This window comes from Fukomys damarensis, unplaced genomic scaffold, assembly GCF_012274545.1.
Source record: "Fukomys damarensis isolate Sample0158 unplaced genomic scaffold, DMR_v1.0_HiC HiC_scaffold_10, whole genome shotgun sequence".
NCBI lineage: Eukaryota > Metazoa > Chordata > Mammalia > Rodentia > Bathyergidae > Fukomys > Fukomys damarensis.
Window position 1 is genome coordinate 993551 of NW_022900922.1, and position 26862 is coordinate 1020412.

General features: G+C 43.8%; 1 protein-coding gene across 3 annotated transcripts in view; it reads right to left on the reverse strand.

Moving 5' to 3' along the window:
- Prkcq (protein kinase C theta) overlaps positions 1-26862 on the reverse strand; it is a 124800-nt gene that overhangs the window by 5481 nt on the left and 92457 nt on the right. For all 3 annotated transcript variants that reach the window (XM_010621400.1, XM_010621399.3, XM_010621401.3), the window contains 4 exons: positions 17014-17105; positions 15472-15534; positions 10197-10335; positions 4345-4533 (listed from right to left, as the gene is read on the reverse strand). In XM_010621400.1, coding sequence (XP_010619702.1) covers positions 4345-4533; positions 10197-10335; positions 15472-15534; positions 17014-17105 — 483 coding nt within the window. The remainder of the gene's footprint in view (positions 1-4344; positions 4534-10196; positions 10336-15471; positions 15535-17013; positions 17106-26862) is intronic.

Here is a 26862-nt window from a genome sequence, read left to right on the forward strand (position 1 = left end):
GGGCTGTATCTCTTCCCTGCCTCTTCCCTTCTCTCTCTGCTTCCGGCCACTTCTGGGTTCAGGCCTGCCGAACATGGACACACGAATTTGTGTGTCTCGTCATTTCTCTTACGTGAGAAACCCAATGGGCAGATAAGGAGCAAAATGGAGGACGGATATTGGGAAGGAGGAAGAAAATGTTCAGAAGGGAAAGGGAATGGGGGGCGGAAGGGAAAAGGGATTAGAAAAGAGAATGGAAAGAAAAGTGCAAAACAGGCTTCTGTAAGTGGGGAGGGGAATGGGGAAAAAAGAGGAATTGAGATATTTTTGTACAGGTACAAATTCCCTATGACGAATGGGAAAATTATGTGCGACAAACCAGTGTCTCAAGAATGGGTCCCGGACTAGCTGATGTTACGATGAAATACTTCAGAGAGTTAAGTCATAAGTGCGTGCTCACCAAGCCAGGTTTTACATTAGATTTTTTTTTTTTTAAGCAAATGGGATATTTGTACCAAGAAAATCGTAACGGAGTGCCCCCTGAGATGGACATACACACCTTTGGGGTTTAAATAATATTTTAAAAAGTGAAATAAGTAATAAGAAGGTAATATAACATCCAGCTCTAAAGTCCAGTATTCTCTCTAGTTTTACACAAAACAGTGAATTATGCCTTTTCTTCTGAACCAGAGTGACCTGCCCATGTTCCTGAGGGTGATAGGCCCAATGGGCGTACAGCACGACGGCCTCATGGCAGGAAGGTACAAGGAGACCCAGTTCACAAAGAAAGACTTGCTTTACTCCGTAGAAGCTGGCACAGGAGTGTTGACATTTATAGGAAATAGAACGCTCTTACACAAATGGCCAGGATGTAGCTGGAGTTTGTTTTCTTGACAGTTTGGGCCAGAAAGCAAGTTTCCAGCTGCAGAAGACAGCCACCAGCAGCTGCGGTACATTGTCCCCGAAACCCACTCTCCCTCCTCAGGATCTCCTCAGGTATATCTTTCTGTCAGAGGAAAGACAGATTGCTGTTCAAGATCATTAGTTTTCTATCATTTTCAAACAAATGGACAGGATATCCTGGATGAATAAATGGGAAGCAAAGGGCATTTCTCGGGCATTCGTCAGCCGGACAGCAGCTCCCAGCTGTGATTTCTGACAGCGCAGTCTCTCCTGACCGGCCACTGTCCTGTCGACCGTGCTACTCCCACCTGTGTCCACGGGGCTAAAGGGGATGGGCACAGGCCGACACTGAGGTCACAAAATGCTGCCTTGTTTAGATTTTGTAGAAGACCCATGACTTCTGGCTTTTACTACGTCACGAGAAGTCTCCAGCAGACTTTTTTGAGAAATGCTACTAACTTTGAGTTTTTGCAGAGAAGGGGCTAAGGACGTGTAGTTGGTTGTATCAAAGCAATGCGGCAACCGAGGAGTACAAATAAAAGCAGAAACCAGTCCAGCCAGCAGCAAGTCGTACAGTGGGAACTGATTTTTGTCACCTCCATTGCTGGACTACGTGCAAGACAAGAGAAATACCAAGCGCAGCCCTTCCGATTGACTTGCAAACCCTTTTCCCTACGAGTGCTTCTTTGTTCTTTTCTGCTTTCTCCGACCAAATTTATTTCCTACTGTTGTGGCAAGCCTATCTTCTGTCACTGATATTTTGTAAATATCTTCTTTTTGTATCTGCATGGCAGTTAACCTTACGTTTCGTCTTGATGTTAAGCTTTTCATTCTAGAATAACAGATCTACGGGACATTGAAAAGCCAGGACTGAGATGTCTTGTGTGCCCTCCACCCAGCCTCTCCCAGTGGTTACAGTCTCAGCACAGTATCAGAACCAAGAGCCGGGAATGAAAGGAGTGTGTGTCGGGGGATTCTGTCACATGTGTGGAAAGATACAAACACTGCCATGACCACAGATATCTTCCTCTTGATGCTGCTTTGTAGTCTTACCCGCTGCTCTGCTCCAACTCCCTAACCCCTAGCAATCGCTGGCCTGGTTTCCTTCTCCGCAGAGCTATCATTTCAGTCCCCTACCCAGACTTTCTCTCCCTGAGATGGCTGCTGGCCACTTCCTGCCGCACCAGTTTCTGCTGAGCCCCACCTCACTTCTGTCCCTGCTCCATCCTCCATTCTTGCTCGAGCTGGACTTAGAGGCACAGCAGGAAAGCTGGTCTTCACGAGGTATTGGCAGGTTTTGGGGTCTGCAGCTAGACCCAGGACCTCTGTCCTGAAGGTGCCCTCCACCTCTTTCATTTTTCCTTTACAGTGTTTTTGTTTGTTTGTTTGCTTTTCACCCCCAGCTTTTCAGTATGGCCCTCATGCTGTGGATGGAGTTACATCCTCTCAAAATTCACACGTTGAAGCCCTAACCCCCAGTGTGACTACGCACAGGGACTACAGCAAAGTAACTAAGGTTAAATGAGGTCATATGGGTGGAACCCTGATCCAATGGGCCTAGTTTCTTTATAAAGAAGAGAGGTCAGAGTGCTTTCCCTGTCTCTCTCTCTCTCTCTCTCTCTCTCACCATAGTCTCACGTGGTGACACGGGGACACAAAAAGAAGGTGAACCTCTCTAAGCCACTAAGTCAGTCTTCACCAGGGAGTGACCCCACTGGAATTTGATCTAGGACACTGAACTGCGACCTACAAAACTGTTATCATTGTCTGTCGTTCCAGTCACTCAGCCGGGACATCTTGTCACAGCAGGCGGAGCTGACAAACACACTTCACAACGCGTCCTTCCCAGTGCCTAATGTGAGGTAAAGGTAGCAGTGGTACTAATGATTAGACTTGCCTTTGTATAAAGTAAAACCTTGTAGTCAAGTCTCACTAGCTTATTTTTACTGCTGCCATCATTGCTGTTTGGTTAATTTTGAAATTAGCTTTCATTTCATGTGTATTATGTTCAGCCATTAAAAGTCAATTTAATGGGTCATTCAGGGAGTTTCTTGTTTATTGCTTGTCTGGCTCCTAGGAAGTGAAAGACAAATGGGACAGATTTTTAAACACCTTTTGCCATTACCTATGGGCTGGGTGGACTGCAAGGCTTTTTTAGCACCTCTCAGGTTCAAGACCTTGATTCCCAGGGACAGGTGTAGAGTTACCTCAGCATTTCTAATACCTCAGACAAGTTGTTACTTGCATTGGAGAGGTGGATGAGCACTGCCCTTTCAATTTAATTCCAAGTATTTTTTCAAGAGGAAAAAACCAAAAAAAGACAAGTGGGAAAAGATGGGCCTGGAAATATTTTTCTAAGTTTTGATTTAAAACTCACTGGTTGAAGAATTTATTTCCATGTTTAAGATAGTGATAGCAAAGCTAACAATTATCTCCCTAAATGATAATTTCAACCAGCTTACATGTGAGATTCTAGAATTTCCCAAAGCACTTATATTCTCGGTCTATTTCTTTTCTTTCTTTCTTTTGTTTTTTGAGACAGGGTCTCACTGTGTAGTTCAGACTGCTCTGGAACTCACTGTGTAGCCCAGGCTGGTCTCGAACTTGCAGTGATCCTCCTGCCTCAGCCTCCTGAGTGCTGGGATTACAGGCATGCGCCACCATGCCCGGCTGTACGTGGATTCTTAACATATTCTAGACTATCGTGAATGGAGGTCTGACTTCCATTTTGGTGGTTAATTCTGGGCATTGCTGCTAAGATGGTAACTACCACCCCGCTCAGAGTTTGTCAGGGTGAAGAATGCATCCATATTTCTAATGCAAAACAGTTAGGCATGCAGGGCAGAGCTGCTCTGTATGAATTTTCACAAGACAGTATGCTGGACAGGCAACAGACAGGGAAGAAAGTGCTGTTGAAATAGTTTTGGTACAGTACCTATACTAGGGAACAGAGTGACCAGCTTATATCTTAAAGGGTTCAGCCCAAAATGTCATCAAGCATAATTATTTCCAAAGAACATACACAGTGCCTGACATTATCATTGGCCAGGAGAATGAGATGAAAAATCACACATCTTGTCTAATATTTCAACCAGGGTAGAGAAGTTATGAACTAGAGTATTTTTCATATAGGAAACGAGAGAGTTTTAAGTCATAAATTGTTACTGCTCAATGGGCCATCTGCATCTCCATGTATAAGGACCTTTGGCAGTCATAGAACTAGTTTCTGAGCATCTCTTTTATAGATGGAGCACAAGAAGGGTATATCTTAAATTCAATTTAATGCCAGGGTTCTGTGTCGCAGGTAAAACACCCAGTGTGTTTCCCATTTAAATCCAGCTCAGTGCAAGGAGCGTGCGTCCTATCACACATAAGTTAGAATCTAGAAAAACAAATGGAAATATTAAACAGAAAAACCTAATGCCAATCATATAAAAATCCTCTTGTCTTGTCATTTGTTACCTTCACTAGAAGGTCCTTGGCTTCCTTCTGCAGCCATTGTGGGTAAAAGGGGTTGTCCATGCGGATAGAATGGAAAAGCTCTTCTTCGTCCTGCCCATGGAAAGGTGATTGGCCAATGAGCATTTCGTAGAGGAGAACGCCAAAGGACCACCAGTCAACGGAATGGTTGTATTTCTGACCCAGCAAGATCTGTGCAACCAAAAGTCAAAGACATAATTAGTAGAAGAATATGATAGCAGGTGACATTTCTGCCTTCCAGGGTACTCAGCAAGCCATGGGTGGTGACGAGAATACACGATTTCAAGGACCACACTGGAAACTGTCTTTCGACAAACTGATGCCTGGGCAGAAACGACTTCACAATGCCGACGTTTTTGAATTTGAGCAAACACTTTAGAGTTTTAATTTCTCCATTTCTTCTGGTTTTAAGAGAAACAATGGAACCATGACCTTAGCTTTCATTTTTTCCATCTGTGCTGGGAGGACTTGTGTGGCAAATATTGGACCAAAAAAAGCTAGCACGTGACTTAAGTTTTACAGTGCTTCTGACGCGGACACTAAATCAAGCCAGACTTCTGTTGTCTTGAGTCTGCATAGAATCTCTGTAGGAGGTCAGCCTGCAAAGACACTACCTGAGTCAGCCCTACCCTTCGAGCCGAACTACTCACAGCTGTTCTACTCAGGAGTCAAATCTGTACCACAGTTGTCCAAATCCAGAAGTGAGAGATTCCTCCAAGCTACACGTAGCTGTCATGCAGGCCCCAGGAGGAACCGGCCGGCCTTCTCTGCGAGGCAACGTGTGAGGCCTGGAATCCTACCTGACTTTCTAGAACATTATATCCTTTTACCACTTCACAGCTCTGGCAAAGAAAAGAAGTTTTACGTACTCGCTTTTAGCAACTTCTTTGTTTACTGTTGGAGGGTGCGGTGTGCATGCTCTGCACAGAATCTTTTTTTTTTTTCCAGCTTTGAGTTTATTGGTACATTTTAGGGATACAGTACAGTTACATTCATTGTTGGGATCTTGTACCTCTACGTGATAAGTCTTGATTCTCATTTTTTCCCCTTACCTCTGCCCTCCCTTCACCGGCGGGTGCGCGACCTCCCGGACTGCGCGACAACAGACCCAGCAAGGACCCAAAGACCCCGGAGGGGGTCTCTTCAGCTGCCTGCCTGCCGGAGATCATCCGGCGGGTGCGCGACCTCTGCACAGAATCTTAATTCAAATACGCCCTTAGAGGCCACATTCACACACAATTCCCAAGACTTGTCACAAGGGGGCGCCAAAGAAACCTCTCCGAGCCCCACATCCTTTGTAAATAACTTCGTTTTAGCAGAACAAATGGAAAGAGATTTGGGAGACGGGAAGACAGCTGTGGTAGAAATTAAACCTCTAAGGCTAGGGGTGCTCATAAAATTCTCATTCTTACACTAGGAGGAAAAAGCAGAGTGCAAATTCATACACAACACAATGCCAGCTGACCTCTAGTGTGTGAGGCATTTTCAGATACTGTGCCTTTATTTAGAAAAATGTCGTGAACTTGGTACTGCTATCCCAAGAGAGGGACTACTGGGCTCCGGGGCATGCGTTTCTTACTCACGGTGTGTGAGTGAGCGGACTGACTTACAGGTTGTTTTTTTCTTGGTACCAGAAATCAAACTCAGCACCTTGAGCTTGTCAGGCAGGCGTGGAGCTGCTCAGCCACATCCCGGCCCCAGACTGAAATGCGTATTCTAAATTCCATTCTTTGGAGATTTTACTGTACGTGTTCCTTTCATCTTACAGTGTCCTCCCGCCCTGTGCCTCTCTCTAGCGTGCTCAAGTGCATACTGCCCAGGTCTGGGAAAGAGAGCGGTGGGTGTCCCAGGCCAGGCTCACAAAGACAGCCTTCTCCAGCTTGCTAGCGTCTCTCCTTTTGTCTCCCTCTCCTCCTCCTCCATCTTCACCCTAACAGTTCAGAAGCACAGCCCTCAAAGCGCAACTCTAAGCTGGAGAAATCCCCACGGCATCACAACACGCCTTTCTTTCTGTGATCCATCCTTGCAGCTCCTTTGGCCCATGGAGTGTGAGCTTTCAGCTTTGCAGTCCCACACTCATCTGCGGCAGCACGTACTGGGGCAAGCGCTGCTCTAGCACTAAGTGACGAACGGCTCAGGACCGATATTGATTTGGTTTCCATGTGACTCTAACTTTTTTCCAAGAATTGCTTTTATGTACTGAAATCTCCTGTGGATGGATTGTGCTGCTAGCCTGCAGTAGAAAGTCGTATAATTTTCTGTGTAGCTGTGTCCTTATTATTTGTCAAAATAAACTCGGCCTCTCAGTACACGTTATAGACCTTCTTTACTCCTGCAATGGGACATGAGGGGAACGGTGGATCATGGCGGGGAGCAGTAGGTCTCAGGAGACGTGGCTGTGGGAAGCTCTGTCTATTTTTCAGGCACTGATGCTGATGGCGCCCTGAAATGCATTTACTTCTGTGATTTGAGAACTCCTGAGAGGAGAGATGTGTCTGCCAGGTAGGGTCCATGGTCTTTGTCTCAGCTATTTTGTGCCGCTCTGTCTTTAACTCTGTGTCTTAGCCAGGTGAATTGCTGAGAGTCAGAGTCTTCCCTGAAGAGCAAGTACTATAATAGGGAGAAACCAAGGAGAGCCTGAGACACAGCATGAGGCAGAGGTACTGAGGACGTCGAAGGGGATGAGACGGCTGTGCAGCTGCAGAGGAGCAGCTCGCCCACAGCTGTGCTTTGCTTTTGAAGGGGGAAGACAGTGGGTGAAGAAGTGATACTAAGGAAAAGTCTCACACAGTAGACGGCCTGGGGTGGGGCCTTGAAAAGGGAAGGATTTTGTGGAAAGAGAAGAGGAGGCTGGAGAAGTTACTTGGTAACAGAGTGCTGGGGTGAAGAACCCCGTACAGGTTTGAGATGGACTAGGATGCATGCCCGGGTATGGCCACGCACTCCTCAAAGGGGGCAGGAAGGCTCCGCTGAGCCCTCGGGAGGAGCTGGACATGGGGTGGGTACGTCTCTGTCTCTGGTGTACTGGACAACTGGAGACACGTGCTGTGATGGCACCAGGAGGGAAACAACAGACCCTTCCTAGAAGCCAGAGGGATTTGGGGGAGATTGGGAGGTGGGAGTAACACGGGCCAAGGGAACAGAATGTGTCAAGGCAGAGATGGCAGAGAAGGGCCCAGTCAGGGAAGGTACACACCTCAGTGTGACTGGACCTATTATTAGGCATCCATGCTTAGAACTCTGGCCTGTACTCAGTCAATCACGAAGACGTCCTGAAGATTCACAGCACCGGTGTGACAGGTGAGCATTTTACACCGGCAAATCTGGAAATCTTGTAGAAGAACAGCCTTCAGAGAGGTGGGTGATTGTATTACTCAGAGAGACATGGAAAGAAAACCAGAACCACATTTATATTCATTTAAAATATCTAAAATGAAAAAAAATGTAGTGTTCACCAATAGGTGCTATACAAGGGGCACTGATGCCCTCATTTAGAAGAGAAGAACAAGCGAGGTGTCCTGAGAAAGGATGAGAAACTACATCTCAGAAGCAGCTCGGTGGTACCTGGTGTGCGTTATCTTCCATGAACCCTGAGGCGCGTTGCCATTCCGGGTTGTGTTTTAACTAAGTGAGTTTGCACAAAATGACGAGTAATTAAAAGTTATCTGCAGAGAGCCTTAGATCGAAGGTAATATGGAAATAATAACGCAAACATTATATTTGGATTAAAGGCAATACTGAAACAGGTAATGAAAACATAGACGGGCTGAGAAATAGCATCACTGATTATCTCTCCTTGTATAACCTCTTCACCGGTCATGTGTGAGGAAACGAAAAATATCAAAGACCTCATTAGCTAAGTTTTAGCTAACAAGAGACTCAAAATAATTGAATGTGTCAAAAACATTGCTTCACGTTGTATACTAAATGCCCAACTGTCAGTGGTGATCCTTGCCTTAATTGTACACATATAAAGTTTTTCTCATATTAAACCTCTGTGAATTATCTTTTCCAGCCATGGGAACTAAAAATTGGAATAAATAAATCAGGTTTTCAAGATTTAAGAAAAGGTTATTTAATCTCATTACTTTAATAAAGCATAAATATTTTTGTACTGTTAAAATCAGGGGTGTTTGGGGCCCATGATCAAAGCTTTGAAAACGTGTAAATGTGTGTTGTGATGGACTGGGATGTAGGGAGGTTGTGTGAAATGTCTTAGAGTAGGTTAGTGTAGTAAGCACGGGAAAGAACTGGAGATTCTCTGAAAGGGATTAAACCAAAGGAATTCTTTTTTTGGGGTGGGTACTGGGGATTGAACTTGGATCCTTGTACTTGTGAGGCCGGCGCCAGAACCCCTGAGCTAAATCCCCGGCCAGGGATTCTTTTTGGTAAACAGAATAAAGGGAGAATCTTAATTTGATGTCAAGGTTGGAGGAATTGGGAGGTTCAGTTCTAGGAAGTCTTACTGTTTGGTTCGATCTGAGGAGTAAGAAAGAAGGAGGAAACATGGGTAAGACTAATAGTTTTCCATGTGTGCAACATGTGATTAATCAAGACAGGTTGAAAAAATGAAGGTGGATAGGTAAGTTCAGCAGAGACTGAATTGTGGACCTATTATCTGGAGAGATTCTGATGTTTACCGGCAGATCTCAAGCAGCAACACAGATTCATAGGTCTGGACCAAGGTGTCTGGACTGGACATTTTGGTCCTGGAGCTAAAATAGTGTCATAAACAAATCGTCTCCTAGAGAACATACAGTAAGAGGTGAGGGCCAAGCATGGAATCACATGGAGACAAGCACGCTCGAAAACGAGAGAAAGAGCGGAACTGCAAAGAGAAAAGGAGGTGTCTAAACGTCAGCTCTGGAAGGCTCAGAAGAAAACATAACCAGGAACGGGTATGGCACAAAGTGTTTGCCGATGGGAACGAATAAGAGCAAGGCAAACATACTAAGATCTCTTACAGCAGAGAGGAAAGCAACCGAGGCAGGTCCCCTGAGGTTGAGAGGATGACATTTAGTTGTGTAGGGAGATTCGAAGATGAAAAGGAAACCAATACAAGTCACTGCGTTATGGGGAGGACTGCAATAGGGCAGCCACCCGGTGGAATCTGATCCAAGCGAATAGAATCCAACCAAACGTGGGCGCGAGGCTGTGGAGGTTTCTATAGCAAGAGAAGATACGGGTTTAGTTGGCTGGCTGGCTGGATGGATGGATGGAGCCTTCTGAGCAAATGCTTTTCCTCAAGGTGCTGGGATGACAGTGGTTATTATTACCTTGTACTATTATTGTAACTTCGAGGGCTATGAGGTTTAACTTTCTGAAGCTCTGCTGCCTAATGTTTGCAGTAACAACTGTGGCGCTGTATCATACCCATTTTACCAAAGAGGAAATGAGGTCAGAGAGTCTCTGGCAAGCACTCAGTGCTCCCTAACACAGAGGCCGTGCAGGTCTTCCACCGCACAAGGAGCACCGCCCCTCACTTAGTCGGACGTTGTTTCCACTCGGTTTTTCACCGCTTGCTCCTTCTGGTTGAACTGAGCAGAGTGTACACATTTTAAGCCTGAGGTGGGTCAGAGCCGCGTCTGAAAGGGAGTACTGGACTCTGCCAGCCCTTGGGGAGTGTTGGCCTTAGTTAGAACAGCACCCTCCATATGATCAAGCAATGAACCCATATTTGCAGCTGCATTTGGGAAATATTTCAAAACACAAATTACAAAATTTGAACCCAAATACTGAAAGTCATCTAGTTGGATGGGGCGGAAGAAGAGCCCGGTGCGGGTGTGCTGAGATGGGAAGGCAGTTGCAGGGCTACCCAGGCAGTGCCTCTCTACCTCTGGGGCGATGTAGTCAGGAGTCCCACAGAAGGTGTTGGTCCTCGCCTCGCCTCGCACGTTCTCCTTGCACATTCCAAAGTCCGCTATCTTGATGTGGCCGTCCTTGTCCAGCAGGATGTTGTCTAGCTTCAGGTCCCTGGAAAACAAAAGCAGTAAATGCAATTAGAAGAACACTGTCACGAGAACAAGGCAGCTAGTCTCAGCACCGTCTAAGAGGGTGCACGAGGGGGAGATTCGCTGGCCTTTCTCCTCCTCGCCACCCTGATCTTCAGACCACAGGGCTGCTCCGCTCGCCCTCTGCTCACTGCTCTCTGGTGTTCACTCCTGGACCCAGGAATCTGCCGTGGGCCTGACCTTCTGCAGACTTCTGTCCTGCATGCCCTGCTCAGAGCTGGTGGATCTCTGTAGCTCAGTCTGTATTTCTGGTAAGCGCGACCTGGCCGGTGCGAGAGTGCGTGCATACTGGATCAACTCCTGTGTGCACATCCTTCAGTTTTAAGAGGGAGGCTTTCAAAAACAATGTGGAGATGTGAAGAGGGGGCTCACTCTGCAATGCCCCTTAGGCCAGTGATGCATTTGGTGTAAGGTAATGTCTAATGCCACACAACAGGCATGTGGTCCATTGCTACAAAGTGTGCAGAGACAAAGCTCATTCCTCAAGGCACTGGTTGCCGCTGCTGATTTTCCTTCCGATGTATCAAGGACTACAACTCTATATAAGGGGGACAGAGCACCAACATCTTTTGGGGGGTACTGGGGATCGAACTCAGGACCTTGCAGGCACCAACCTTTAACCCAGTACCTTTTCAGAAGGTAATGGTGGAGTAGAAAAGGCCTAAAAATACACTCACGTTGTGCCATTTTCTACCAGGGTTCTGTTTGTTTCTTTGTGAATAAATCGTACTGCACCTAACTCCAGGTCTAGTTGAGGAAAGCTGTTCCTCACCAACGCAGAACCATTCTAGAGCCAGAAGCCCCCAGGAACATAATGCCCGAGTAACAGGGTGTAGGGCCCAAACATTCTTCTTTCCTTAGAGGACCGGTATCCTCCTCAAACAGCCCATTCTATTCTCAGGTAAATGTAACTCCTAACTAAAAAAAAAAAGAAAATAAATCAGTCATGTCATGCTTTGCTCTGATTTTACCCACTAGTTGTAATAGTGTTATTATTACACATGATACCCTAGATATTTGAAAATGACACCAAGTTTTTTTCTCATTTTTCCTTTATCAATCTCAGGGGCTTTGTTACTCATATAATGTTGTTTTTGAGCCCTCCAAATATCCAGAATTTCTCAGTTTCCTTCCTCAGAAGTGATGTCCAAAGTGGAAGCAGCACTGTCCAGGTAGACGGCCTGCCTGGTGCAGACTCAGTGACATGAGGGGCACGATCAGCTCCTCTTGGGGTCTTCTGTCCTCTTGCTGCAGTGGCCTAAGATATTTCATCTTTGTTTTAGGAATATTATCATAGCAATGGTAATAGTGGGTTTAGTGGAAACCAAAACCTTCAAATATTTTTTTCTACACAAACTGACACTATCCCAGTTTCTTATGCTGCATTTGCAAAATTGACTTTTTAAAGATAATTTGTGTTTTACTTGCTGTTGATTTTTAAATTTTTCTATCTTCTTGATTTGAGTCAGTGAAATTTCACAAATTCTAGTTTGCCATATACAATCCAGCTTTCTTTGGATGTCTGCACTTTCTGAGATTTATTTCTCTACATCCAGGACATGCAGCTGTAGTGGAGACCACTACCTTCCTTGCTTATCTGAGATGACTTGGACAGGAGTAGGAACAGCCATTGCTCTTCTTCTTTGCTGGACCTCTTGGATGAAGATGCACTTAGGCTCTTTTCTTCAACATTCTCCTCCCACAGGGTCAAGTAAGCAATATTTAGCGAGTTGACTCGACCAGGTAATTTATTTTTTCTGTTTTTGGATCCTTTGGCACGGCACCCTTATGTGTCTTGGTTGGGTACCAGAGGTGCTGCGGTATTTCCTCGAGCACGTCCTTGGCTGAAATTGGGTGCATTCAGTGTGGTATGGCTGTGGATTCCCATATGCCCTCGGAGAAAGGAAGACTAACTTATAAAAGAAGAAACAAGTGACGTGGTCAGGCCAAGAGCAGAAAGAAAGGCCCTGCAGGCCTTAGGAGAAATGAAGATGACAGGTGAGATGCTGCCCTAGTTTTTGAATGGTCTACCTTCTTGCTTTCAGTTTATTTCTTGCTTTCTTTTTTTTTTTGGCGCCTGGGATCAAGCTCAGGACCTTGCGCTTGGGAGGCAGGCGGCGGAACCACTGAGCTAAATGACCGGCCTTGCTTCCAGTCTCTTAATGAGACCTCACTTTTGTTCATGCAGTTTTATGCTACTGGTCATTAATATTCATGTTCTGAAGCTTCCGCTTCTGTTTGTCTTTCTCCTTTGTTAAACCGGAAGCTTCGTGATGATGGACATAAGTATTGTTTGTTATCTGTTATAATGCAATAGCTCTGATATCAGTGTCACATGCCCTGAGCACTCAGTAATCTTTTAGGAATGAATTAACCTCCCACCAAAGGTTATCATTTGCAAAGTATGTTCCCCTTAATTCTTTTCTCCACTCTCCGGGAGAGTAAGTCAGCCAGCAGAATCAAGAGTAGAACATCGCTGTTTCAGTGGGGCTGGTGTTTCCCATCTGGACCATCAAAGCGTTCTCGATGGCTTCTGTCTGCCCGGGAGACTAGGTCTAAAGATGTCAAATACAGAGTTTCAGTGCGAGCTATGAATTCTCTTCCAGGAAACCCAGAGTCGAGGTCATGTTTACCTTCTTGAGTCAAATCTCAGGTTCATCATCTGGTACATATACTTACATAAACTGATAACATTTTGTTTTTCTTCATATGAAATTTTTGTATAATTTATAGCCATGTGTGTACGCTTCTAAAATTTTGGCTGAAGGATGGTTTTGGAGTCATCTCTAGGACAGCCAGATCTCTGGCCCCAGTGTTATACACAGATCATAAAAATAATGAACATAATGTCTGACATTTATGTTTTGTTTTCTTGTTTGTATGTGCACTTTATTATTTGATTCTTACAATAGAACTTTAATCTCAAATTATTATTTTTATTTGTAGTTATTTTCTGATGAGAAAACAAAAGCCCTTAGAGGTGGTGTGATTTATCCCAGACCACACAGCCAGTCAGTGGATCAGGGCACAAAACCAGTCTTTATCTTCTCTTCCACCCTTTTGTACTAAGCTCAGCTGGTCTTATTCCGCAAACTGGTTTTGCTGAAGTTACAAATATATATTTTAACGGATTCTAAAAATAAATGTTCTGTAGGCCTCAGGCTAGGAATAACAAACTTTGAGTCAACTTTTCAATCTGTCTAAAGCAGGCCAAGTGTGTTTGGGACTATGAGAGAGAAGGTCACGGAAGCTTTGACAGATCTAAATTGGAACGGGAAGGGTTCAGAAGGGGCTGCTTTGAAAAGCCAGCCCTGTGCAGTGAGGAGAATGAGGACAGGAGAAGACCAGTTAGGTTCTCTAGAGCAGACCGGGGAAGCCATAGAACCAAAGGCCCAGAATGCTCTGAGGCTCTCCGTGCTGGTTACCCTTCACTGTACCCCGCAAGACACCAGGACTGCAGTAAGAATCCAGAGTCCAAGGCCCTGATCTTTCCCTGTAAACACCTGTCTGCTTACATGTAGCAAAATACGTGGAAGCCTCTCATTCAGTTGCATGGTCAACATAAGCGAAGCTCTTCATTCAGGACAGACAGCATGGGAGATTAGCCTGGCTTTATGGCTGACTCACACAGACACATCACCTCCCTCTTCGAGGAGTCTAGTTACTCCCACGGAATGGGGTTGATGGTGCCTGCTTGCTTGTCTCCTTACGACATCAAAGGAAACAATCCATGTGAAAAGCTTTGGAAGTGGCTTCAGATATATGAGTTGGGCCCAGCGTAGCACCATGTTACGGTTTGGGTCTAAATGTCTCCCCAAAGCCTAATGTGATCCATCCACTCACCCCTCCCGTACAATCTACTCAGCACCCAGACACAAGTGTATTTTAGATATTCACAGTCATTATAGGTATATACAGAACAATTTTAAAGCTTATGAATCCTGATCAAGGTGAGTTTCAATTTTCTGAAGATTAAAAATGATATAAAACACCTTCAAAATCTATTATTTTTATAGACAGATACATAAAACATGTTTAAGAAGCTTGACTTCTCAGAGCTTCCCCAGGTCTTCAGTTCTGTGATACTAACTACAGTAGCCTCAGTCAGGGAGCCTCTGGAAATGCAGGGGTCCTTCCCCCTTAACGGAATCTTCCAGATAACGGCACCATACACTGTAAACGCCAAGCCTTCAGTACTAACCAACGCTATGCACCTTGCTGTCTCAACAGTCTGAGGGAAACACGATGGGACCTTTATTGGTGACTCCAGGTCACTGTGAGTCTGTCACAGAAGAAGTCCCTCTGAGTTTTCAGCAGCTTAGCCAGCCTCCTCTCCAGCTCCTTTCTCTTTCTATTGTTCCTCCCTCCAGTCTACAGTGAGTTGGAAACCTGACAACTAAACTCTTGAAGATTTGTATGTTAAGCAAGTGTCAACTGCGTTTGGAGAAAAGAAGAACGGAGACTGGAGTACAACAGCTTTCATCTGAGGGCTTCGGCAGCAGAGTATGATAGAATAGAGAGATTCTGGAAGAGGACACCAGAGGTGTTCTGTGCACTTCTACGAGGTATAGAACAGAAGGTTTTCATGGGTGTGTGAGTGTCCCAGCACTCGCTCCTGTAACTGAAAGAAGAGTATTTCACATCGAGGATGGAATGATCAACTTGTTCTGTGTATGTACGAAACGAACCTCAACACAAAACGGGAACATGGCAAAAGTATTTCTAGGTGACCCAAAGCAAATATGAGCAAAGTCAAGAGGTACCAAGGGAACACATGAGACAGCAAACGAGGATAAGCTATGAGGGCGAAAGGAGAGTGATGGAAAGAAATGAGAGAAAGGAGGTGAACGAGACAGTAAGAGAAAGCATGAAGAACAAAATCAGACTGGAACCTTCTTGCTTTGGAGACTGCGATTTCTTACCTGGCGGCTATCGAATTGCTTTTCGGATAATCATTATTGGCAGGAGGACTGGGTGGGAAGACTTTAACATCAAATTGTACTCACTGTCAATTCCACATCAATCAAATCCAGTGATTAAATCAACTGGGCCAAGAAATCAGATATCTCAGTATTTGTTTCCAAAGAGCCCAACTTACCTATAGACGATTCCTTTGGAATGAAGGAACTGGAGACCAAGAATGATTTCAGCAGCATAAAACCTGAGGGGAAAAGCCAAGGGTCAACACGAATGCATTAACAGAACGAAATAAAGTCCCTGAAGCTGGTCTGATGTTTTCTGCATGTGGTGTGCTTATCTAAATAGTGTACACACATAATTTTGTTTAATCCTAAGAAGGAAGATGTCATCCATTCTGCACTTGAGGAAATGAAGGCTCAGAGCATCCAGCCTCAGTCCTGAGAGTATGAAAAGAGCTGGTATCTTAACCTGGCCTATCCTATATCTCATGTTTATTCATAAACTCGAATGCCTGTACTGTAATTTCTTTGCAAGTAAAACATACAGAGATTAAATGTAATACTATAGTATAGTAGGGAAATAGTTTCCTTCCTTACTTGAAACTCTGTTTCAAGACCATAGACCTTCAACGTGCAGTCATTCTAAAAAGATCTGGCTGGTTTATTTTCATACTGACAATATTTAGCCTGTACAAGACAAACATTCTGATATATGGAAACAAAGGATATTAGAAGATGGGAGAGTGATACGTTACTGGCCTTCAATGGTGAGGGGTTTAAAGGAAACGAGGGAGCGGATCTCTAGTGGTACTGAGGTCAGAAATAAGGGGAAGCTTCCTGGAGTGAGGCTGTAGAGAGCTCACGGATGAATTCACAACAGATGGACAATTTGTGTCCAAGCTGACTTCATACATTAGAGCGAGAGAGGACAGTGGGCCAGTAGTTGGGGCCTAACAAAAATGTCCAGTGATTTTGGTGCTGCTGGAATCCCGGAAAGTCATCTCTGGTGCTCTGCTAAAGGTCCCCGGAGGCAATGACACAGGTGCAGCTATCCCTGTGATTTGACAAAACCGCCACTTCAGCCAGAGAGGAAAGCCAGGTTGCTATGTTCAAAGGTCACCGTGGAAGGACCTGTGGGGACAATGTAGGCAGGGCCAGTGGGACTTTGATATCATCCTACTGGGTAGACACAGCCCACTCCCTCTCACGGGCATCTGTTGCTGCTTGATGCCAAGGAAGAGAAAGATTTCTTCTCAAATTGAGCAAATGCCTCTTCCGATCTCCTCCTTGTCATGCCCCAGAAAAGAGATGCTTTTATGCCTTTGTGTGGACCTTCCCGTGAGAGGCTTCAGCTAAAGGCTTTGTCCCTGGGGGGACTGTGATGATTTGTATTTTGTTTGACTGCCTTCTTTCCAGAAAGCAAATATTTACTTCTGTGCTCAATTATTTACAATTGGGGCAGTTCTTTAAGAAACTAAGTAGCTGTTTTCAAAACATGGAGAGATAAAACAAAATTAACCCAGATTTCAGTTTAACAAACAGGGAAAATGATTGCTTTGTTTGGTGATAGAGTAATCCCAATGGTTTACCTGGTCCTGGGATTTAGGCATGCTGAATGAGGAGGTAAGAAATGTACCACAGAGGAAAAATATTCTGTCAGTACTAGGTTTTGTACAAACTGGTAAGAACATGGAAAGCCCCCAAATCCATAGGGCTCTTACGTGGCTCTGGGGAGGTCAAACTTGTGGCAACTTTGAATGTGGTACATTAAGTCTCCTCCGTTGAGATACTCCATCACAAAAAAGAGGTTTTCCTAGGGGGAAAAAACAAACAATCTTTACTTTTATTTCCTTAAAAATGAAAGAGACAGACAGAAAGAAAACAAGACTTTTTTAAAAAAATGGATTAGAGAATTTCGGAAGGACCCATTCTATCTTGAAATCTCTTTTGAAAAGACTGGCAAAATAAATTAGCTGATGTATATTTTTGAACCCTAGGCAGCCCGGGGACCAGAGGTGGGATGTGGGGTATCATTTGTGGGTGTGCTGTGATGTAGCCAAGTGAGGTGCAGCTTGCACTTGCTCACTGGGCCCTGGCACAGAGTTGAGCCCTTAGTAGGTACAGATCATGTGGAGGGTGGCGGAACTGGGGCCTCTGACTCCAGAGCAGGGCATGAAAATAGCTGATCACACAGTGGTCAGTGAGCAACCTCTGGGGCTGAGTGAGTACAGGACGCTTGGTCGTTCTTTGTCCATCAAAGCCGATGAGCCAGTGCTCCTCCACTGTTCTGGAGCTTGCAGTCAAGCTCTGCTTTTCTTTTCCCGCTGTCCAGTCCAGACTTCACACGTTGCAGAGGAAAGCCATGGATTCGAGTGTGCCCCTCCTAGCAGGGGCCACCCATGTGTGATGTTAGAGCCAGTGCCCCTGAGAGGTGGCCTTCAAAGCCAAGGCTGGGGACTCTTCAGAGTGTGAGCAAAATCAGAGGTTGCTGCACTTCCAACTGGCCTGTGCTACTCAGACCATGTGAGACGATGTTTCTTCAACAAAAGTAGTCATAGCTCTTTGAGCACCCTGAATTTTCAAGGGCTCTTAAGATTCATAGAATCAGTAACCCATCAAGTGTGGAAGCAGTTGGAGTATTTGTGCATGACTTTGCACCTAAAAGCCTCACCTAGCTGATTTTTTAAAACAGAATTCACCTTACATCTGGATGCAAGACTAACCAAGGCCCTGGGGCATGCGAGGTCAATGGTACCAACAGTGGTCTGGCCTTAGTGACATTCACTGCCTGCTGTTCCCACTGAGTTCACTTTCTACATAGTAAGGAAATACAAATATGGGACAATTATCTCAATAATTCAGGTAAAACTAAGGGTCCATCTGCTCTTTCCGGAGTTGTTCTCAGATCTAAGTTTCTGGTTCTAATGCTTTTTGGGTGGAGCATACTCTTGTCTTTTGAGGACAAGCCAAAATTTTCAGGTGACAAATCTTAACACTGCTTTTTCAGACATCACTTGAGAATAACCATTTACCCCACCTGTACACACTTGCCTTTTCCTCGGCTCACCCGATCTGCTGCTCTTGTTCATGTAAGTACCATGCGAACACCTTCTCCAAACCATGCTGGCCCCACCCAAGCCACAAGGATGGTGTCTTCATTTGGATACCTAGCAGAATGAAAGGCTATGCACATAGGGTAGGACTATTACAGCGCCCAGGGGAAGTGCTCTTTGCAGGGTTAGGATGCTTACAAAGCCAGAGGAAGGTTACAGTTTCGCAGTGATGACACTGTCAGGTGAGACTGGAGGCAGATGAGGGGAGGGGATGCGAGGAGACGTCTCAGCCCCATCCCACTTTTCTGCTCTCCTCCCCGTTCTCACATGCAGGCTCTGCACATCGCGGGGAGCCTTGGGGAGTTAAAGCTGCCACTGACAGACCCCCAATATCCTGGGGCTTGGTACGTAAGATATTTTTTTCCCTCATTGAGTTTATTGGTACATTTTAGGGATACAGTACAGTTACATGCATCATTGGGGTCTTGTACCTCCACATGACAGGTCTTGGTTCTCATTTTTCCCCTTGTCCCTGCCCTCCCTTCACCCGCTCCGCCCTCCCCATTTACAAGACATTCTTATTCCGTGGGAGTGAGAAGACCGCACTGACATAGTCATCACTAATTAAAAAGCAGTGGAGACTTCACATGGAGGATGCCACGTTTAATCCCTCTATGAGGTTCAATGGCTCCACAGCAAATCTTTCAAAACAAGCTGTTCAGGTTCTCGTTTTGATATGAAGTCAAGGATACTGAAAAATTGCTCTGCTTATCTCTTGTCACTTACAATGCCATCATGTGTCGGTTTAAGTCTTTGTATGACTAGGAGGTAAAATTCGGGGTAAATACTTCCCAGAGGTGGAAATGTACAGTTCAATGCTCATGAAAGAAAGAAAAATAAGAATTAGATTTCTTTCTCCTGTGCTGCACTCTAGGTTCTGGTCACCAGCTGAGAGAAAATGCAAAAGAAGGATGGCCAACAGAGCTGGTGTGAGCGAGCTGGGCTTGCGACCAGGTCCGTTTGATACGACCGCCGGAACACGTGCCCGGTGACAGAGTAGCTGACGCAGATGGCTCTTCTGGGCGGGTGAGAAGTGGCACCTTAGAGTCAGTGTATCAATACCCCGGCACGGAACTTTCTGAGTGGAATTCTAGTCCGTGAGATACATGCCCGACTGTCACTGAGTCTCATTCTATGCAAAGTGGAACTCTTCATGAGAATCCCCTTTTCCTAGCCTAACGACTCACCATGTATGGAGTTTTCTCTTTGTCTTGGTGAAAAGTTGATTTAAGTAGATTGTACTGATATTTATGTAGCGTTTCCCAGATTGTAAAGTGACTGTTAGCTCGAGGATATGCTGCGTTTGCAAACTTCTATGAGAAGCCACTGTCTAGAAACAATGCAGATTTAAGTGTACTTAAGTAATAGAGCTAAATCTTTGACTTCCTCAGCGGAGATGTGAATCATAGCTGGGTTCTTCGTGGCCCACAAAGACCTCAGTTGCACCACACAAGGCAGGGGCTTCTGTCTGAGCAGCCCCCAAGCATATCGGGCCAGGAATGTGACTCAGTGGCACAGCGCCTGCCTGGCAAGTGGAAGGTCCTGAGTTTGGTCCCCAGGATCAAAAATAAAACACTTCTGTGGCTACACAGGTATATAAGGTCCCAAGGGCCCCGGGTTGCTGTAATATGTGAATGCATCCCACTGTGGACAAAGGGTGCAAAAACAGGATGGGTCAGAAGGGCATGCAGCTCCTTGCTGTTTTGAGTAGACAAGGATGGATGGCAGGAGAGGAAAATTTTTATTGGTCTTGGTATTTAGTTTCTGAAATGTGTATCTCATTTTCTGAGAAGGAACTCAAGCAGATGTACCTGGAGAAGGGTATCTAAGGGCATGGAAAGAAAGGGACCGATGATCTCTAGGATTTTTGCCTGCTTCCTTAGGTAGCACAGACTATGGCTTTTGGTTCCCTGGATAAATGAATTTTACACCAGAGAGGTGTCCTTGCTCAACCAGGTCCTTCCAGGAGGAAACACACTAAGATTTTTGCCAACCATGTTGGTGTCAAGTCACACATACTGGTTTGTAAAGTGCACATTCCTGCAAGGCCTCTTGTACTACCATGCACTGCCCTCGGACCTTCTCTGAGTGTCATTCCATCGCCCACTACATTGATTAGTAAAACAATAAGACACTGAGCTCTTTCCATCCTGGTGCGGATGGGTTTCAGCTGGAGTCTGAGAGTACAGATACATCAGGACTTTTGGAAGCAGGGATTGACTGGGTAATGCTTAAGTGCCTTGGCTTACAGAAAAATGTTCGATGTATGATTCAATAACACTCACTTATCAGCTTTCCTGTTTATGAAAACACACCTGCAACACACATGCTGCTCTGTCTGCTAACAGTACAAAAATGAGAGCCACAGTTATTCATTACTTTGCTGTGATCTTCCCACAACCGTTTGAAAGCAATAATGAGTATCAGTATTCTGTTGATAGTAGACACATACTCAAACCTCCGGGCTATTTTTTTAAAAAATTATTTTCTTGATGCTTTAAAATGCAAATGATTCTTGAAAAAGCATTTAAATATATGCAAATATTTTTCATCACTTGGCTGATGGAACTGTATATTTTGTATTCTTTTGTACTTCTAAAAATATGAGATATCACTTTGGGTGACTCTAAAACTTAAATGCTTCCATATTCATTTTCTGTGTCAAATACCTCTGTGACAATTTATTTGCAAAGGTGATCTGTTCTTGTGAAAGTAAGGGAATGAGTTAAAACTAGTTAAGAATAGAAAGTGTAAAGTAGTTGGTGAATCCAAAGGCGGGGGGAAAAGGTCAATTTTAAAATGAGGAATTACTTCAGTAGTTTTCAGGGCCGAATCTTTAAATCACTCTGAGCTAATTTTAGTCCATTTCCCAGTATCTGTCTGGGACTCCTTCTCCGCCTTTGCGTCGCACTGTCAGTACAGCGTGGGTTGATTTGTGTGAGAGTAGACATGGGGATTCCCTTTGGGCCGTGGACTTCCACATGAAGCTTTGCATTGCGAAGTCTGCTTATCAAAGAGGAATGACGCCTAGCTCACCTTGTAGGGCTGCCTGCCAAAGTAGGCTGCAAGGCCACTCTTTCCACATTTGCCCTGTGGTTGTGAGAAAAGGGAGCTCTTTGTGTTTTGGTGAGGACCGCAGAGCTGGGTCAGGATGTGCAGGCACACACTTGACAGATAACAGGTGCCTTGAGTGGAGACCGGGCTTGTAGTCCTAGGTTAGCTGATGGGACAGTGTCCTGCCCGGCACGCAAATGTCCGCTCATGTCCTTGCACACTCCGTATTGATGTGGCTACACTAAAGCCAAGTTTCTATGGTATGTTCGGATTTAGAAGGCGATTTTGAAGCTGGAGTATCTTTTAAAAATTCTTAATAGATGGAGCTATAAATGAAACCACCCTAGAAAAACAGGGTTTTTCTTTTTTCAGATAATCATTTGTGTAATTTTTACGAGAGAGAGAGAGAGAGAGAGAGAGAGAGAGAGAGAGAGGAGGGAGTGAGAATGAAGGAGAGGAACTCAGAGCACAGTGATTCTCTGCAAAGTGAGGCATTCATTAGGGCTTGTTGTTTTATTTCTACTGTGAACTCTAATTAGTAAAATTCACTGCCTTTCACTGATTCATTTCTGTGTGTCAGAGACAATGCTCCTGAATTTCTACAAATCTGAACCTTGCAACAGGGACTTGGGCTCCGTTGGTATTTACTGCCTTAATTGTCCCACCAGACTTTTCTTGCCTTCACTAACAAATTGTTTTCCTTCACAGCAAAAGTACAAATAGAACTCTGCTTCGTGAATCTTACATTATTCTCGACATGGCCAGGTCTCCGATGGGAGGCAGGAGAGCAAAGTCCTGCTTTCCCTACTTAACAGCTGTTTGACCGTCTGTGGGCTGTTTACTCCCTTGGGGCTCACTTCATGTCCCTACCCATCAAATGGGGACAATAACAATGTCTACTGCATAGGAACACTATGGAGATTGAGTGCATTAAAATATGTAATGTGCCTGGAACTGATATGGCACATAGTAAGTAAAAGTCAGATGCTGTTATTGTGTTTGTGACTATAGTTATTAATATAGTATTCATGCATATACACACTGAGTAATGTGTCTTCACCCGCACAGAGGAGTCCTGGGGACAAAGTGAGTTTTGGCATGAAAGGCAAGTTTTCATGAACATAGGTTTGCTGTGAAAATTACCTTCTCTGTGTAGCATTTTAAAGTTACTAAATGACCACTCCTGTGAACTTGCAAAGAAAGAGAGATGAAATAAGATACTTGAAAATCCTACCTCTAGGGGTCCTCGAATACTATGATTGACTCCTTCCTTTTAGGATACTTTTGGGTCTCTTCAAATTTTTAAGTATATTTTGATGTTTTTTTTTCTTTTTTTCTTAGAACCAGGGATCAAACTCAGGACCTTGCTCTTCCAAGGCAGGCACGCTGCCACTGAGCTAAATCTCCAGTCCATTTTGATGTTACTTTTTATAGTTAAGAAAATTTTTAATGAATTTTACTTTTTAAAATTATAAGAAAGTTTTTATTTTCTTTTTTCCATGGACATTATCTATCACCTTGTGTTTAAACAGTACAGATTCTCAATATTTGCAAGAAGGTTTGAAATTCAAGTTCAGATTTAGGCTACTGAAGAGTAAGTTCTCCAAGTACAAGAAAGTGCTAGCTCCTAACACTGCAGGGAGTGACATTGTCAAGTACAGCTCTGAATGAGGTTTTGGTTCACCGAGAGATTCACATAAATATTGCCATTTGCAGTACTGACTCAGAAACTTAGATTCAGCGTTTGATGAAAAGTTAGATGCCATTCCTTTTACTTCACTTAAGTTGAAACTTATCATACTTAAATGCTGTAAAGAAAATATAACCAGGTACAGAGCAGAAGAGTCATCTAATCAAACATAAAATCAAATTTTAAAATATTTGGGTTTTAACATACTTTTTAATTGCTCTTAATCAAAGTAGTACAAATAGAATAATTCTTCCCCAAAAAGGATCAAAATAACAGAAAGCTCTAAAAAGGAAAGCATCATTAAAATAAAAATGTATATTGCAATATGAAGGAAAGATGATTCAATGTAAGACTGATATGATAGACAGAAAATCAATTGTATAATTCTCATAGGATGATGTTGCATACACAAATATAATTTAGAGAAAACAAAGGTCCTGGAGCTGTCAAAATATTTAAAACATTAAATGCTTCTTTAGAGGAGGCATAGGCTGTTGTGTGACTATTCTAGAATTAGTAAAGGAGTTTTGAAAGTAAAAAGTTATTTAATGCAATGTAACATTACATTAATAGAGAATCTTTAGCTTCTACACTTCATTCTTCTTTCAATGATTACCTTTTTTAAATAAGAGAGTGAGGAGAACATAGAAAATATAGTGAGTCACTTATCGAGTAACTAATGGAACAGTTGCCAAGCGAACCCAAGATAAATGAGAATTTTATAGCACTGAAGAAATGAATTAATGATTTTTTCAAGCCAATGAAAATGAATTTTGAAAATGCATAGAGAACTGAGACCAGAAATATAGACTCCATCTCTAGAAAAGCAGAATGGGAAAAGAATAATTGTGGTCATGTTTTGCTAGGTATCTTTATTTCTTCAAAGATATATATTTATATACATATACACACATATATATATATATGCTATGTCTAAATTTATATCTATATACTAATAAAAAATACATGACTATTGCAAAACTGAGGATTAAACCCAGGGCCTCACACAAGCTAGGCAAGTGTGCTGCCACTGAGCTGCATTCTCAGCCTCTCCTGAAGTTTTATTTTGAGACAAGGTCTCAGTAAATTGTTCAGGCTGGCTTTGAACTTGCAATCCTCCTGACTCAGCCTCCTCCTAAGTAGCTGGGATTTAGGTGTACACCATCATGCCCAGCTATAGGAAATTTTATATAAAAGAAGTTTCATATATCTGAAGAAGAAATAAAATTAGAATTAAATTATTTATTACAAAGCATCTATTACTCCTTTCGCAGGATCATGTGTTAAATGTGGTAACAAATGCTGTAATGTCTAAGATTACAGATCAATAATATGGAGACAAGAGAGTAAAATTTGACTGTACTTTGGGACATAACCTGTGACGGCCCATAGAAGGAGCTGGGACATCCACCCAGAAGAACAAAGGGAACCAGGTACACATATCTAGCATGAAAAGAAATAATACACATAAAATATTTAGCCCTGTGCCTGGCATATAACAAGACCTCAACTCCTTGTATATTAACTTTAATTATCTGTTGCTATTATTTTATTACACAAGGAAGAAAAGATGTCATCATAGTCAGAGCAAGGACAGTCCCAGCATTTACAAGGTCTGCAGCAAGAGAACAAATGTAGGTTTACATGGTGTGTCATAAATCAAACTCGCCAACTACTCAAACAACCAACTACTCAAAACCTATATTCCTATGTTCAGAACTACACCATCATAAGGATTAAGAGGGCCAATGATGAATTTAGAATTCCTCCAAGTTTTGAACCAGTTAATTGGCTAAGTGGAGAAAACCTCCTCCTGAACATTTCCAGGACAGAACCTAGGAAGACACAGACCTGGGGTTATTTGGGTTTGGAATTCCAGGGTCCTAGGGACTGGTTTGGGAACAGGGAGGGGACTTTAGTGAGCTTTACCTTTCGGGTCCATGGGAAGAGAGGTGTCTAGGGGCTGGGCAGATCCCTCTTGCTTGGACCAAAGATGCCAGCTAAAGGATAATTCTCCCGTTAAGTGAGTTGTAAGTTGAGATGGGTGTTTATAAAGTCTCTTGAAACCTGAAATTTACTAATAACTTTGCCTTTACAGTAAAGAGTGACTGCCTGTGAGCAGCTAGGCTCTTCTTTGGAACTCTATTTCCTTAGCTGCAAAATGAGGGGATCTGAATCGACAACTTTGATGACACTTTTCTCCTCTAAAATTTCCTATTCATAGAATGTCATAAAAACATGTAGAACAAGACCGATTAGTTGTCATAAGTAATCGTGATGTATTTAAACAGGTGAATGAGTAAACAACCGTGGGACATCTGTACGATGGAATATTTGTCAGCAATGAGAAGAAATGGGTAGGTTGTTAAGCTGCGAGAAAACAAGGATGAACTTTGCCTGTGTATTCCTAAATGAAGGAAGCCAATCTGGAGTGGCTACCTGAGCCTCCCTGTTTTCTGTTTTCCCCTCAGTGTTAAGCATTTCTCTCTCTTCCCTCCAACTCTCTGCACAGATCTTCTGGAAGATCTCTGTATAACCCCGGATTCCGCTTGCCCAAAGGCACTCCTTCATACTTTGTCACCTGCATGTTCCGATCCTCCCAGACAACGCATTCAGCACTCTACTTTTGACTGTCAGCTTCTCCCCCAACCTGAATAGGCGGCCCTCTCTTTCCTGAAATGCTTTCTGCTCTTGGTTTCTAACAACCCTAACTCTTCTGGTATTCCTTCTACTTCCCTAAAAGATCCTGTCTGCCACTCCCGCCCCTTCTGTTTGTTTCCAAAGAGTTGGGCTCTTCTTTGGCTCGATACTGTACTTGAGGCTCTTCAGTAGGTTTATTTCAACTCTCAAACATTCCCAATTTCAACAAAGGGATCTCCTTGTGACTCCCATGGTAGGATGTGTTCTGTAACAATCTCAAGTGCAATGCGATCTTTGGCTTAAAAAAAGAACTGCATCTTTAAGGGCCCACTTTATTTTATTGTGTTATTATTATTGTGTGTGTGTGTGTGTGTGTGTGTGTGTGTGTGTGTGTGTGTGTGACAGTGGGAATTGCACCTAGACCCTCACACATGTGAGGCAAGTGCTCTATCACTGAGCTACAACCCCAGCCCTTCCCATGATAAGAATGATCACTGGGCACAGCATATATCAAACTGCTCTATGCTATTCATCATACAGCAGCAGTCTCCCTCTGCCTGTGCTTTCACTTGCAGTGGTTGCAGTTACCCAGGGTTAACCACGGTTCAAAATGTGAAGTGGAAAATTCCAGAAATAGACAATTTGTAAATTTTAAATTATGTGCCCATCACCATAAATTATGAGACGACCACTTGACCGGATTGGTAAGTGCCTAGGGGATTAGGAGTTTACTGAGTGTGTCCGGATGATAAGACATAAGCTTGGTCCCCGCCCTTCTCCCTGGTGCTGTTGTCTAGACTTCTGGCTGAGCCGCTGCGCTCCACCACGCCCTAAACCTAAACCTCTCCTGTAAACTGCTGAATTTGGTATTGGGCACCAGCTTGTGGGCAAGCTGACTCGTTCAACGCTGTCTTCAGCTGCTCGGTAAAACCTTACGCTGTCCAGTTCCATCTCGTCCGGAATGTGAACGATGTCTTTGTCTACCGTCTCCATATTGTATATGCAATTTGCTTATTAGTCACAGGGTAGGTTCGGAAGTAATTACGGAGTTTTTTTTTTTTTTTTTTTTTTTT